Below are 16937 nucleotides of genomic sequence, written 5' to 3'. Positions count from 1 at the left end.
TATATAATGCAATAGTTGCTTTTACAACAACATGCTTATATAATCAAGAAAGTAGGTGCCCTAAACATGTAATATCACTTTCTAATAATTCACGAAAATCACAAATTTTAAAGGACCCATTGGCATTCATTAAGAGTGACATCTTAGCTATATTATTAACTTTTAAAGAAAGTTTCACAAAAAGTCAGGTCTCTAACAATACCATTGTGGTCCTGAATGACTTCTGAGGTCTACTCTGTATCTAAGTTTTAACTGTAGATTTTAGGTCTCCTGGAAGCTCTGAGTCTGCTGTATAAGTTTCTCCAGAAAAAAACAAACAAAATTCTTACATAAATTCCATTTTCTATATTTTTCTATCAGCTCATTTTTTCCCCCTATATTTGAATAAAATCTAGCTCAGAAATTTGGATGATAAATAGAACTCCCTTTTTACCTCTATTCAGCCGTCAATCTCTCTCTGTTTCTTTCTCTTTCTCCTCCAGGTTAATCTAACCTAAGAATTCTTGCGGGGGCCTGTCCTGTGTATTATGTCTCAGTATTGAAAGTATCTACTCCCCAGATGCCAGTAGCACTTTTTCATAAGAGTAATAACCAGAAATCTCTCCGAAATTGCAAAATGGTTCTGGGCAGGGTGGTGGGAGCAGGAATCTTCCCTAGTGTGAACCACTGGCCTAACCTGAAAATGCAATAACAATAAATATATGAACAAATGTTAGAAAATAATTTTTACTTTGTTGATTCTACTTTATAATAGCTCAATTTAAGTCAATCGTGAGTGGATGGTGAAGAGAGAGACTCCCATTTTTTTGTTTTCATCTCAAAATTTATCTTTCTTCCATTGGAAAGAATAGTAATAAAACTATATAAACTGAGAAAAAAGAAATACTTTTGAGGAAAATTTTATTATTTATATTCTCTGTTATTAATTGAACATACTGATTTTTTCTTTTCCAATCACTGACCTTTTCAGTTTTAAACAAACATCTCTTTCTCTTGCATACATATACATTTATATGTGTATATATGTATGTGTGTATATATATATGATATATCTGTATATATCATATATATATATATAAAATCTCTTTACCGAAAAGGTGTAAGTTTGCTGTTCTTCCCTGTCCACCGGTTGAAGTAAGGTGAGGTAGCGAGTGATTCCAGTCTGTGTGACAGTGAAGACTGAAGTGTAATCATTCAAAAAAAGATGAAGCTCTGGGTCTTTCGTCTTAAAAAAAAAAAAAAGCCAATATTTAAAATGTTAATAAACAATATAGTTATTAGTTCATTACCTGGAAATTCATTTTTCAAATTTATTACAAGTATAACTGCATTAAGAATTTTCTAAAGAAAAGAGAGATTCAACTAGAAATTTGTTCAGAGTTGAATAAAACTACCCAAAGATAATGACTCACTTGTGGAAAATACTTAAATAAATAAGTACTGGTATAATTAATGTGAATAAAAGCAAAAATAATAGGAAGAAGAATAAGACATAAAACAGTCTAATTGAATACATTCTTACTGATTATTTAATATCAATATTGTCCAGAACTTCAATGGACTTGAGAAATAAGAAATAAATGCAAGAAAAGGAAATTAGAGCCCAGAATTTTAGCTATATAATTTTACAATTACTTCATTTGTAGAAATAAATTGCACACATGCATATTATTATTCTGTTCTCATGTTTAATGTAAATTAGAAATAAAATTGGCTATGTATAATTCATTATAAATATTATGCTTGTTCTTTATTATTTTAATGTAATATTTATTTTGATTAAAATATTTCTGATGATTAAATTCAAATATTTGAACTGACACATTTTTGATAAAATGGTTTAGTAAAAAATGATATATACATAAAATGAAAGTGATTGCAAAAGTTCAAAACACAGGTAATTAACTAGGCATTGGAAACCCTTCGCAATCTTATTGCCATCTCTGAAAGATAAGGTATTAATATCTGCAATTCAGAGAGAGAACAAAGACATACAATGGGAAGGCTTGGACTGCTGTCTGCATGGTGGATAAGAAAGGAAGGTGCAGTGAACAAAAGGGGATTATTGAGAGAGTGTGGACTATCAGGAAGGCTATAAAAAATAAGAACATACAGGGAGGTAAGGTGTTTCATAAATTATGGCAACTTTTAAAATATTATGGTGTGAAATGTGATTTAAAATCGCAGGTTACTTTTCTATCAGATATCATCAAAGGCTGAGGGCAGAGTAGACAGTCCAGAATTGTTCAACATATTGTTGATTAAAAAAAATTAGAAACTCCCATTTAAAAAAAATTTCTATGTAGAAGTGAGAAAGTTGAAATGCATGCTGCTATATTAAAAGGTGTGCATAACTTGACCCACAGACACTTTACATCTACCTGAAGTTTCAATATGTGTATATTTCAAATAACCTTGGAGTGAATAGTTTCATTTGAACCTGACATGTTATGTATTTATAGTGTCTCATTAGGAGACATTACTTAGCCATATCATGGCAGCTTTCTTGTCCACAATTTTGACATGAGGTCAGTGTGCTATATTTATCTTGGAATATTAAAAAATGCTATAGACAATAATTTTCCATTGATCCATTTATTATAAAATAATCAAAGTTTTTAAGAGTTGGAAAAAGTCAAGAGGCTTCACACTGACATTATATTCTAGTGGACACTTCAACTGTTTTCATTTCAGTATTATAATCTCAGCAGCTCAGCATGGATCGGAAGCATGGCTGGGGTATTTGGTTAAATAAAATAAGTTATTTAATAAAAGGCTAAATTATTTTAAAAGGTAAATTGTAAAATACACATGAAAATATACTTTAAACCACATTTTGGGGATTCTTATTATATTTTAGAGCCAATTTTAATAAATTCAATTATTATTTTTAAATGATCACAAATTTTAGTTAGCCTGCATTTTCAGATAAAAGAAAACTCAATAAATATAAGTAACTGCTCTTTTTTTAGTGTTTACCTATCAAGGTAAAATAACTAGACTTTTAAATTCATATAGTCTTTTCTGTTCTCTGTACCAACAATGACGCCTACAAATATAGCTTCTTTAACTCATATATTTACACTATGAGTAATCTACGTAGGGCAAGTTTTGCTACATGATTAGATTGCCAAATGTTTACTTCTTTTTCTTCATTCAAATCCATCAGTCATTCTCTATTTCCTTTATAACCAATCCTCTCTCACTCTCTTCTTCCTTTCAACAGTAACCTCTGTTAGTAAATTTGTTAGATATATTCATTCACATACTCACCACATTTTAAGCATTTGTTATGTCAGGTGCTGTGATAATGCAATGCTGTAATGAGTGCTGGGTTGTAAACTAGTGCATGTATGTGTGACTGTGGTATGATTGTGTCACAAATCACACTATTTTGTGTATTTATGAAAAACAACAAGATTTTCATCATCAAGTGCTTCCCATTTGAAGATGATATAAATACCAGGACTTCATAAACAGGCTCTCTCATATTTGATAACAAGAAATACTAAAGAATTTTTGATAATTTAATTGTCTCTATTTCAAGTCCTTTTATAATAACTGGCTAGAATACTAAAATAACATTTCCCAGAACTGCAGACTGTTTTATGTAAATATATACATATAACATAATGCATAATGTTAGCATTGTACATGGCATGTTACAGCTCATTCCAATCTGCCTTGCATAGTGAATTTTTGGTTAAAATATAACTTTTGAAGCTAATTAATATTCAAAATAGTAACCTTTTAGAATTGATATATGTATGAAGCATGCATAGATGCTATGGGTTAATGTCTGAGCATTTAGCTGACAATCATCCAGTTGTCATTCAAAGTTTAACACCTTAGATTCATTTGTAATGATAACACTAGTTTCAGGTGTGGTGTATAACGAATGTAAATGGAAGAGAATACTCTGGTTTATTACTCTGATAGGGACAGTGTATTTTATGTAGTCCTTGTGTCAATTAATTTATTTAAAGTAAATAGTAGTTTTCTAGATCCAAATATACACAGAGGGCTGATTATGACAACAACTTTTTCCCAATAAACAGTAATATTATTTTACTCTAAAGTATACATTCCATAGATAGCAAAAGCACAATATATTAGTTTGTTGATTTGTGTATTATTTTCTGGGAGGGTAAAATAAACTCCAATATTTATTCACAGCACAAATAATGCAAAAGTAAGCACATACTCAAACACAAAGGTAAACTAACACATGAATGTAAAATTTAAAAATCCCACCACATAGAAGAAATATGTTCAAATATGACAGTCTATTGGATTTAAAACTAATTTTGGGTTTCCAATGAGACTCAAAATATGATATAACAAATTCATGCACACACAAGAAAATATGCATCCTCATATATATGCACACACAACACAGAGATGTATATGTACATATATATATACATATATACATAACTGCATACTTATGTGCATACATATAAATTATAAAGCATAGCAAGAAAATGCCAAAAATTTAATCTCATCTGTCAAATTGAATTAGTTGACAGTAGTTTTCCGAAGTACCTTGTTTAAAGGGTTCAACCCTCACATTAGGATCTTTGAAAGAATATGATGAATTATTAATAGTTCATGAATTAAAAAAAATAATAGTTTACATGCAGTTTGAATTCTACACAATTTCATACTACTATTACCAATAATATGTAAATAAGTTTAGATTGCATATATATCTTAATAATTTTTAATAAATGATAATGAAGTAATTGTCTAGTTTTTTTTTTTAGTGGAACAAAAAAGAACAAAGTAGTGAATCACAGCAATTAACATAAAAACAAACACAAAATTAACAACTAGTACCTACAGGAACACCACCCGGCAGAACCTATATGCAAATTAAACATTAAATGAAAAAATGTAAATGTAAATGACCACAAATATATATATGGCATGCAAGTATAACTAGTAAAAAGCCAATAAACCTCCAAACAAACAAACAAAAACCATTTTCCAGTTCATCTAAACTAACAACTTTTTTGAAGGTGTATTTTTCCCTAATATTTTGATACATCATAACATATGTATGATAGCATAGCAATATTTATAAAGTATATATGTACATTATACCATTGAAAGTGTAATGTATTAAACTTCAGGGATACCTTTATTTTGAAACAGTAGCACTATATAGAGATGCAAATTGATTTGGGATAATAAATGGATCACTGCTTTTCTGAAAGCTAAAGCATAACCTCTATTGATTATTATTGTGTTTTTTTAATATCTAGAATTCAATGAGCAATTTCAGTGGTTCTGCCAAAGAAAACCTGGTGGTTCCAGACATGCCTCTTGTGCAGTACTCGCTCTATGTATATTCTGGACTATTATAAAACTATTGGGTAAGAATGGTTAAAAAGAATCATAAACGTAATTCATATGTATATTACATATGTATATTACATACACACATATATTTACACATCTATGTATATGTTGATATCTATATATCTATAAGAAGGAACATTAGCACAAATATTGTTGTCTATGTTTTTTACTTTTCATGTGACTTAAGATTCCTTCTGACTCAACATCTACATGCTAACACTACAAATCACCAATCTCTGCTACTAGTTCCTAAAATTTTGTCTTTTTTTCTACTGAATTGAACAGATAAAACAACTTAATTTTTGGAAAAACAGACCTAAGTCTGTCTCCTTCTTGGCATCTGCCCTGTGGCATAGCTGTGCTCAAGAAAACCAGCTCCTGCAATGACCACTTCTCTTCACGGCTGATGCTTTATCTCCATTCTGTTTGGCAATACCTGTATGAGGTGATGCATCTTTGTTTTTATTCTTAAATCCTTTATCCCTATGCTGATTAATTTCACTAATATTGACATTCAAAAATTGCTAGAATTTACCATGTAGTAAAATTTTTGCCTGCAAACTAAAAGGGCCTTTAAGCTTTCTTTTGTTAATACAGATCTTAAAATAGCCTAACAATAAATGTATTTTACTTCTGAGAAACAAAGAACACTTGGCTTGAGGGAAAACTCTGATTCAGAAGCAGGTAAATTCATCTTCAAACATATCACTGACTAGTCTAAAGATTTATACTGTGTACGGGCAAATGGAAGATATAAAGAATAATGGCCAAGTTACAAGAATGCTGGCTTCAACTTAATGTGATAAAGTTTTCTAGGAATTAGTTGTCTAACCATGGAATGAGCCATACTCTGAAACAGTTAATTCAACATTATTAGAATTGTTGATACATATACCAAGATATTATCATTCCTTTACTCATGCCTGGACTTACTAGTTCATTAAACAACTACTAGAACATACTAGTGGGGAAGGCAATGGCACCCCACTCCAGCACTCTCGCCTGGGAAATCCAATGGACGGAGGAGCCTGGCAGGCTAAATCCATGGGGTCGCGAAGAGTCGGACATGACTGAGTGACTTCACTTTCACTTTTCACTTTCATGCATTGGAGAGGGAAATGGCAACCCACTCCAGTGTTCTTGCCTGGAGAATCCCAGGGACGGGAGCCTGGTGGGCTTATGTCTATGGGGTCACACAGAGTCGGACACGACTGATGTGACTTAGCAGCAGCAGCAGCAGAACATACTAGGGCTTCCCTGGTGGCTCAGATGGTAAAGCATCTGCTTGCAATGCGGGAGACCCGGGTTCATTCCCTTGGGAAATGGCAACCCACTCCAGTACTCTTGCCTGGAAAATTCCATGGACAGAGGAGCCTGATAGGCTACAGTCCATGGGGTCGCAAAGAGTTGGACACGACTGAGTGACTTCACTTCACAGAACATACTAAGTTCTGAGAACAATGTAAGATCTTTAGGATACAAAAGTTATTAAGATTTAGGATCTATCCTCAAGGGATTTAAATTCAATGAGGGAAAAAGACACATGCAATGATGTAAACAGAACTTCAGAGAAATTCACCAAAAAGAGACATGCAACTCAACAGAGAATCACAATCTAGAAAAGATTCTTAAATGAGAGGATGTGTGCATGCTAAGTTGCTTCAGTCATGTCTGACTCTTGGCGACCCTACGGACTGTAGCCCACCAGGCTTTTTCCTGCTCATGGGATTCTCCAGGCAAGGATATTGGAGTGGGTTGCAGTGCCTTCCTCCAGGGGATCTTCCCAACCCAGGAGTCAAACCCACATGTCTTAAGTCTCCTGCACTGGCAGGCAGGGTCTTCACCACTAGTGCTACCTGGGAAATCCCAAATGAGAGGATGTCTGAGCTAAATTCCAAACACTGAGCATAAGTTATCCAAACTAATTTGTGTAATGGAAGATGAAAGATTTCCAAAAAGAAAAAGTAACAAACAAAAGGTAATTAGATACACAGCAGTTTGGTGTAACTCAAGAAACTACAAGCAGTACTTCCCCAGTGGTCCAGTGGTTAAGAATCCACCTGCTAATGCAGAGGACACAGGTTTGATCCCTAGTGCAGCAAGATCCCACATGTGAGGAGGCAACTAAACCGGTGTGCCACAACTACAGATCCTGCCCTTGAGCCTAAATTTCTGAGCCTGCGTGTTGCAACCACTGAAGCCCGCATGCCTGAGAGCCTGTGCCCCACAGCAAGATAACCCACACCTTAATGAGACGTTCATGTACCACATCTAGAGATTAGCCTTTGCTTGCTGCAACTAGAGAAAGCCCACGGGCAGCAAGTAAGACCCAGTGCAGCCATAAATAAATGAAAATTTTAAAAATAAATAAATAAAGGAAACTACAAATATTTGCTAAATGTAAATAGATGGAAGTTTTAGAAAATGTTCAGATATCAAGTAACAGAAAGCCATGCACATGAGCTTGAAATTTCTTCTGCAAAGAACTTCATGCAGCAAAGTCATGAAAGCATACTACACAGAGGTCTGATATAGTCAGATCTGAACTTTGAATAAATAACTTTAGTAGCTGAGTGAAAGATGGGTCTGAGTAAGAATAAAAAAAAAAAATAGAAGCAAGAGGATGAGGAGGCAATTTTAATAAAAGACAAATAGGTTGTAAGAGTGGAGAGAAAGAGAGTCAGGAAATATTCAGAGGACAAAACAGGAAGATTTTAAAGATTTCTTAATTGTCTCAAAGTGAAAGTGAAAGTCGCTCAGTCATGTCTGACTCTCCATGGAATTCTCCAGGTCAGAATACTGGAAGGGTAATTGTTCCCTTCTCCAGGGGACCTTCCCAACCTAGGGATGGAACCCAGGTCTCCTGCATTGCAGGCAGATTTTTTACCATCTGAACCACCAAGGAAGCCCAGGAATACTGAAGTGGATAGCCTATCCCTTCTCCAGCAGATCTTCCCAACCCAGGAATTGAACCAGGGTCTCCTGCATTGCAGGCAGATTCTTTACCAGCTGAGCTAGCAGAGAAGCCCATGAGATGATATATTTGCCTCTAAAACGTAATTGAATTCACTCTAGAAGTTAAATCTTTTCATCTAATATTTTAGATGAAAATAATTGTTTATATTAATTTAGTATTTTGTCTCAAGTAAACAAAAATCAAAGACAGCTCCTACGTTTCAAGCTGGAGTGGCAACAATAAAGTGTAAAATCAATTTCTAAAGAAGGGACTTTAATAGAACATTTCACATAGTATAGGAAGTCGGATTAAACTATGTTTAATATTCTGTGGACCTAAGAGTATGGATCTAAATAATAAATATGACCATATAGACATTGTTTAAGTATTTGACATTTCTATGAACCATATTAGTTATGTCTCTCTCCATGTACGTGGCTTCATTTCAGGGAAATTTTCTCTCCCTCTCCATCATCACCAGCTCCAAGTGAAGGAGCTGGCCAAGGTAGTAGTGATTGACTACAAGCAGTACTTCCCCAGTGGTCCAGTGGTTAAGAATCCACCTGCTAATGCAGAGGACACAGGTTTGATCCCTAGTGCAGCAAGATCCCACATGTGAGGAGGCAACTAAACCGGTGTGCCACAACTACAGATCCTGCCCTTGAGCCTAAATTTCTGAGCCTGCGTGTTGCAACCACTGAAGCCCGCATGCCTGAGAGCCTGTGCCCCACAGCAAGATAACCCACACCTTAATGAGACGTTCATGTACCACATCTAGAGATTAGCCTTTGCTTGCTGCAACTAGAGAAAGCCCACGGGCAGCAAGTAAGACCCAGTGCAGCCATAAATAAATGAAAATTTTAAAAATAAATAAATAAAGGAAACTACAAATATTTGCTAAATGTAAATAGATGGAAGTTTTAGAAAATGTTCAGATATTAAGTAACAGAAAGCCATGCACATGAGCTTGAAATTTCTTCTGCAAAGAACTTCATGCAGCAAAGTCATGAAAGCATACTACACAGGGTGTTTGAACAAAAGGCAGCAACTAGTGAATATAAGGCTCACAGTATTATACCAGCTATCACACGGAGGAACTACGAGTCAAGCCTGTTTATATAACTCCAGAGCACAGACTCTAAAGAACTACAATGTGCTGTCCCAACCCTTGGAAACATTTGAGAGTATTTAGCAGGCTAACTGACTTGCAAGTCTCCAGAGCAGAATTCTAAGTAGTGTTTTCCAAAGGTTTCAGAGTCAGGAGCTCTCTCTACCCTAACTCAGTAATAACTTGAAATCCCACTATCCTTTTCAAAGTCACTTTAACTCAATTTTAACATTTTTAATTTTAAAGTGAATGACAATCCTGGAAAGAATGTGTGCAAGCAAGCATAGGGCTTAGTACCCAACCATTAAATAATATAAACACACCAAGAAACTACAAGCACATAAATTTTGCTATTTAGGGAAAAACTAAAGCTACAATTTTTTCAGAATTTAACTTGTGTTCATGTGTTCATGAAAGTGCATCTTAAACTATTATGTTTCCAAACTGACTTGTCACTGCTTAAAATGATTATGTATTCAAAATAAAAAGAAAACAAGGGAAAAAAAAATCCACACCAAAAGCTGTGGGACATCACCAGGCCTAAAAATATATATTAGCTTAGCCTGGATAACACTTCTTAAGTTGGCTCTGTGAATTTTCTAGTGAGTATTCACTAAATGACATGAGACTCATGAAACACATTAAACTTTAGGAGATCCCTAAACACTCTCTGAACTGGGATGTGAAACTGTGTATGTATAAGCACTTTAACAGGAAGAGTTGAAAGCATTGACAGCTGTTAGCATAGTCAGACTACAGTCAGAATGTATAAAACCGAAAAGCCTATTGATTTTAATCAGTAACTTTCTTTCCCATAGACCTTGACTCAAGGTCTAACTCCACCATTTACTAACGCTGTGATCAGAGTAAAGGCATGATTTAAAATTGCTTTAATTTCCCCTTCTGCAATATGTAAAATTGCACTATCATGTTTGCTGTGAGATTTAAGGGAATTAATGCAAGATAAAGCACTCATTAAATTGTCTGGCAGGTATTGCCCTTTCATGAGGCAGAGGAACTAAAGAGCCTTTTGATGAGGGTGAAAGAAAAGAGTGAAAAATCTGGCTTAAAATTCAGTGTTTAAAAAACTAAGATCATGGCATCCAGGCACATCACTTCATGGCAAATAGAAGGAGAAAAGGTGTAAGCAGTGACAGATTTTCTCTTCTTAGGCTCTAAAATCACTGCAGATGGTGATGGCGGGCATGAAATTAGAAGACAAATGCTCTTGGAAGGAAAGCTATGACAAACCTAGACTATCTGTTAAAAAACAAAGATCACTTTGCTGACAAAGGTCCATATAGCTAAAGCTACGGTCTTTCCAGTAGTCATGTACAGATGTGAGAGTTGAACCATGAAGAAGGCAGAGCACAGAAGAACTGATGCTTTTGAACTGTGATATTGGAAAAGAGTCAGGAGTCCCTTGGACTGCAAGGAGATCACACCAGTCAATACTAAAGGAAATCAACCCTGAATATTCATTGAAAGCACTGATGCTGAAGCTCCAATACTTTGGCCACCTGATGAGAACAGCTGACAGTGGAAAAGATCCTGATGCTGGGAAAGATCAAAGGCAGAAGGAGAAGAGGGAGACAGAGGAGTAGATGATTGGATGACATCACTGATTCAATGGACATAAACTTGGGGAAATTCCAGATGGTGAAAGACAGGGAGCCCTGGCATGGTGCAGTTCATGGGGTGGCATAGAGTTGTACATGACTTAGCAACTGAACAAGCACTGGTGGGTATTAAGAACTCAATGTGAGTTAACTATTGTTAAAACAACAAATGAGGGAGATTGAGAAGGACAAGAAAGCTAGGATGAGAATAAAGAAAGCGGAGAAAGACATAAAAAGTAAAATAAAACACTTACTGAGAAGTGGAGTGCATGCAAGAGTTGTCACAGACATTGCTAAGGGTTACAATTTTTTTCCAGAAAGAGAAAAGAAATCTGGAAGTACTCTTGTAATTTACTAAACTGTTGACAAAACTCCATGTTATGTGATTTTAGGGACATTCTAGAGCTATGCTGTCCAGTTAGCAGCATGTGGTTATTCACATTAAAAATAATTCAAATTAAACAAAATGCTCTAATTACATTTCAGTCTAGTTACATTTCCAATGCTCCATAGCAACACAGGGTTAGTGGCTACTGTGGTGGGCAGCATAGCTATAGAATATTTCCACCATCACAAAGTTTTATTGGATGCTATTGAAATGGGACAGTCCCTTGGACTGCAAGGAGATCCAACCAGTCCATCCAGAAGGAGATCAGTCCTGGGTGTTCTGTCCTGGGTGTTCATTGGAAGGACTGATGCTGAGGCTGAAACTCCAATACTTTGGCCACCTCATGCGAAGAGTTGACTCATTGGAAAAGACCCTGATGCTGGGAGGAATTGGGGGCAGGAGGAGAAGGAGACTATAGAGGATGAGATGGTTGAATGGCATCACCGACTCGATGGACATGAGTTTGAGTAAACTCCGGGAGCTGGTGATGGACAGGAAGGCCTTGTATGCTGTGATTCATGGGGTCGCAGAGTTGTAAACGACTGAGCGACTGAACTGAACTGAACTGAAATGGGAAAAATTGCTAAATTGGAATTTTTTAAGCCGCAAGTGACAGAAATGTATGTTAAAAAAAGAGAAAGATATGTTGGGAAATAATGTGGTAGGTTAGAAAATAAAAGGAAAATCTTTAAGAATTAGTGTAAATCTAGGGACATTGTAACCTAAAAAATGGGGACTCTGGAAGGACTCCTTCTCGTGTGTCTCTGTCAGACTTCATTGTCTCCCACTGACCATGAGCTTTCTCCATGATGTCAGCAAACTGAGCTACAAAGAGTTCAGATTCATTTCCACTTTAAGACATGATGCAACAGTCCTCCAATTATTTTTTTTTTTTCTTTCAATCCCTGGATGGACTCCGATTGGACTGGTAAAGATTTTCTGTCCATTCTTTGTAGCAGTCACTGTAGCTAAGGAGGTAAAATACTCTGATCTGTTCAGTTTGGATAATTTCCCACTGCCTTAGCAAGTGTCAGTACCAGAAAAACAGAGGACAATGATGCATGGAGTGGAACAGTGTTAGCATCACAACAGTCATTGGCAGAAGTGTGGGGGGGTCAGCTGCCCCAAAATGTGTTTTCTTTAGTAACATAAATCTCAGAAAAGTCTCCCAAATCGCATCCCAGAGCTGCTTGCATGATTTTTTATTCTTATTGTATAATGCAATTATTTTTCCCTATCAGTAATAATGTAGTTTTCAACACATGTTAATTAAAAAGATTGCTCTGGTATTTTAGCAAACTGCAAGTGAAACATTCATTTCCTTCTTTCTACTGAATATCTATAAACTGAAAAAGAACAGTTGCTGAGTCAAATAGTATTTTTTTTATCATAACCTTGATAGGGAATTGAATTACAACACTAAGATTTTCATTTATGCTGACTTTTTTCTCTGTTCTATAACTCATGCAATTATATCTTTATTATACCTCCTACTGGTTTACATATACCAAGAGACATGTTAACAAAATAAGAGCAAAAATCATGTTTAACTTACATCTTCTATATCCTTGTCCAGAGCTACAATTCTTAGAGGGGTGGTCAAATTCAGACTGTCAGAAATAGTTGCTCCCACTGGAGCAGATTCCAGAATATAGCCTTGATAACTGGGCATTGTGAAATATGGACTCTGATTGTTTTCATCCAGTATTTCAATATGTAGACTGGCAAAAGCGGGAAGAGGATGACCATTGTCCTGTTCAGCCTAAAACAAAGTAAAAAAAAAAAAAAGATTAAAATGCATGTTACAGAATCCTTTTAGAGTGCCATTTTTCATACTATATATAAGGATTCTCTTTTTAATTGGTATCATTACAGAAAGAACCACTTTAAAGTTAAAGAACCATTGGAAAACATGGGGAAATGGAAGTCCAGAGAGGCTTCATCAGTTTTTGCTTTCCTGTCCTCCAACCCAGTGTATATTTCAAAAAGAAAAAAGAAATCACTGCAATGAACTTTCATTACCTGTCATTGCTTACTACTAGGAGAAATAATAGTATTTAAATAGTTAGAAAACCACAAAGTGAACACATTAACTGAATTGCTGATAAAATATTTAAATAAAAGACAAAGATTCATAACTCATAAAAACTATTGTTTTTATTTTTGTCTTTTTCATGTCTTCTTATTCCTCACTAATAATTAAATCCCTAAATAATTCAAAATTCTACATAAACTTAATAAAGTCTACATTTGTTGCCCATGGAAAGTCCTCAGAAAACCCTTATAGAGGACAGGGACAATTTAAATAAAATATTTACTTTTAGTAGCAGTAGAAATTTCAATATTAGTTAACCATAAATATGTTATTCAGGTAAAATAAATGTTTCTGCATTGGGAACTTTTTTATTTTTTTTCACTTTTCTTCTATTAAGTTTAAGAAATTGATGACAATTTATGGTTCCAATAAATTTTCCTAGGTAATCTCCACACACATGTTATAAATGGGTAAACATCAACCTTTAACATCAACTCTTGACATCCTGTGGGTTTTTTTTGTTTTGTTTTTAAGCATCTTACTATACATCTATACACATATTTTATAAGGGAAAATTTTACCACAACTGACCTCTATAAAATCTTCTCCAAACTTTAGAAGTAATCATTGACATAATTTGGTGACATATGTATACCAAGAGATATGTTTTATATATATATTTCAAAATAGATTCAAATTCTGTTATAATTTTTATTGATATGTTCCCCCCGTTTTTGCAGTAGTTGTATTTTGAAACCAAATAAGAGTTAAAGTTAAATCTTTTCTTTTAAATCTCAGAGTGCTTTCCTATGTGATACAGTGACATTTGGCCATGAAAGTTTATAAGCAGTTTGATGTATATATCTGTTTAATATCAGGCCTCTTTTTGTCTTTGTTCAGTCACTCAGTTGTGTCCTCTTTGCAACTCCAAGGACTTCAGCATGCCAGGCTTCTCTGTCCTCACTCTTATCCTTACCATTGAAGATAATTTTCTCTTTTTTCTCTTGTAAAGCACCAATTTTATTCATTGGAGGGCAGGTGACAAATCACAGTGATGTTGGTAGTATCAGTGAGTTTGCACCAGGAAAAATCACTTCACATTATTATTATTATTAAAAATATTTGAAACACATTTATGCTAATTTTAACAATGAAATTATGATAATTAATAAACCCATTGTTAATCTTATATAAAGGATTGATTTAGAAGAAAAATTTCTTTGTTTTTTACCATTTTCATAACAATTTCAATATATTAGATTTCCTTTATAATATTACGTAATTTATTTTCTGTATTTAAATTTTCATCTGAGAGTGGATTGTCAGAATGCTTCTGGGCATAAAATGTTTATGAGTCCCTGCTCTGCATTAAAGACAATAGTACTGGAAATAATGTGTAACCTTTTATGTAACATTGTATCCTTCTCTCATAACCATATGTGCTCCTGACACCACCAGCCTGCATAAATTCTTTTTGTATCCAGCTGTTGTGATTAATTTGTGCTGAGACTTGGATGTTCTAGAAATCCCCCCTGTGACTTAGAGCAGGCTTTCTGGACACAGCTGACCAGGGTAAAAGGTATAATCCCTGACTAGAAAATATCACCTTTCACTGTAGGAAACTAATTGGTCCATATGGGGTTCCAACCCAATGACCTTGATCTGATTGAAGCAGGAACAGTTCATACACAGAAGTCATTTTTGAACAAGACATTTGAAGAGACATTTTCTCTCTCCCTTTATTTTGTTTCTAATTGTTCTGAAAGTCATTATGCTATATCCTGGACACACTAGTAACGCTATGAAAAGTAACACATTTCATACACATACACAATTTATGGATGGTGAGGGGAAAAGAAAAAGCAAACTATATAATAATGAAAGATTTTATTTTACATTCAACTCATATGCTGCTAATTTTTACTGCCAGCTGTGAAGGCAGGAAAACATGTATTATTTGCATAATGGAAACAAAATGATCCAACAGAAAAAGGAAAAAAAAACTAAATTAGATCTCTGGAGACAATTGATTTCCCCATATCTTTAAAAATAACGTGTAAAGGCTCTTTCTGTTATCTCTCTAAGTTTAGTTTGCTGTTAATATGACTACTATCTTTGGATTGCTACTATATATTTTGCCCTCTTTGGGGTATTTCAGTTGTGCCAACTAGGTTTCTGTCTCCAAAGTCCACATTCTTAATCTCTATATTATTTTGCTGCTCTAAATTGAAAACATATACTTTTATGTTGATGAAAAAACAAAAAGGTTAGTTTTATGTTAAAGGTCACACCACATCTAAGTCCCATACAGAGTAGGGCCCAGACTCAGGTCTCCTGATTTATGAGAGGCTATGCAGGAACATTCAACACATGATTCTCTTAATTTAAATAATGTAAATGAATATCCAAATGTAAGATTAATGGAAGGAGAGAAAATTAATAGATACTCCAGATAGAATTACAGTTAAAATATGTCACTTAATACTATTATGCTTTTCTCTTTAGAGGGCTCATGCATGAAACCTTTCATCCAATCATCTCTTCTTCTATATAAAAAAAAATAGGAATTCTCAGAAGTCTGACATAGTCTGCCCCTCTGTAGTTGCTAGTGAATGAGATGAGAGGCATGAAAAAGCAGGGTATGGTAGTATTTAAAAAATCACCTAATCCCATAAGATAACCTTATTTATATCTACAAAGCCTGTAGTTACAAGTTAAACATTGTATTTAAAAGCTAAGTTTTACTTGGCAAATTTCTGGGCATGAGTCCCATTTTCAGTAATTAAAACCAAAGTAAAACTAAAGCCAAAACAGAAGTATAAAAAATAGTATTTAGTTACTTTGAAGAGCAAACCATTAAGAGATGCAAGCTACCTAATTTTCATTATCAAAAGAAGCAAACATTGATAACCTCGTAGCTCCCTGAACAAGAGGACTGAGAATGCAGAAGAACGATTTTTCCTGCTGGTTGATGGCAAGCAAGGTAAAATTCCATGATCTCTAGTATGCATGCTTGCTAAGTTACTTCAGTTGTGTCTGACTCTGCAACCCTATGGACTGTAGTATGCCAGGCTCCTCTGTTGGTGGGATTCTCCAGGTAAGAATATTGGAGTAGGTTGCCATGACCTCCTCCAGGGCATCTTCCTGACCCAGGAATTGAACCTGTATCTCTTACGTCTCCTCATTGGCAAGTGGACTCTTTACCACTAGCACCACCTGAGAAGCCCTTGGATCAAAGATCATATTAATATTGCCAACTAATTAATAGTTAAAAATAAGTGCATACTGTTGCTTCTTGGCCTTTCTTATGCAATTATATTGCTTTAAAACCTAAGAAATTACTTTTGTTTAGACTTCACTACTCTAAAAATTATAGAATTGAAATATAGAATACTGTATTACATAAAAAGAGCCTATTTATAACAATTATTAAAAATATTTGAGAACTTACAAAACCACGAAATATG

General features: G+C 34.6%; 1 protein-coding gene across 1 annotated transcript in view; it reads right to left on the bottom strand.

Annotated features, from left to right (window-relative positions):
* The window catches only part of PCDH15 (protocadherin related 15), a 920738-nt gene that overhangs the window by 328240 nt on the left and 575561 nt on the right, over nt 1-16937 (bottom strand). The window contains exons 12-13 of the mRNA XM_061162074.1: nt 12991-13197; nt 1091-1225 (exon numbers count right to left, since the gene is read on the bottom strand). Coding sequence (XP_061018057.1) covers nt 1091-1225; nt 12991-13197 — 342 coding nt within the window. The remainder of the gene's footprint in view (nt 1-1090; nt 1226-12990; nt 13198-16937) is intronic.

Source organism: Dama dama, chromosome 15 (assembly GCF_033118175.1).
Source record: "Dama dama isolate Ldn47 chromosome 15, ASM3311817v1, whole genome shotgun sequence".
NCBI classification, from domain to species: Eukaryota; Metazoa; Chordata; class Mammalia; order Artiodactyla; family Cervidae; genus Dama; species Dama dama.
The sequence above is the reverse complement of the archived record's forward strand: the minus strand, read 5'-3'. Positions and strand labels throughout refer to the sequence as shown.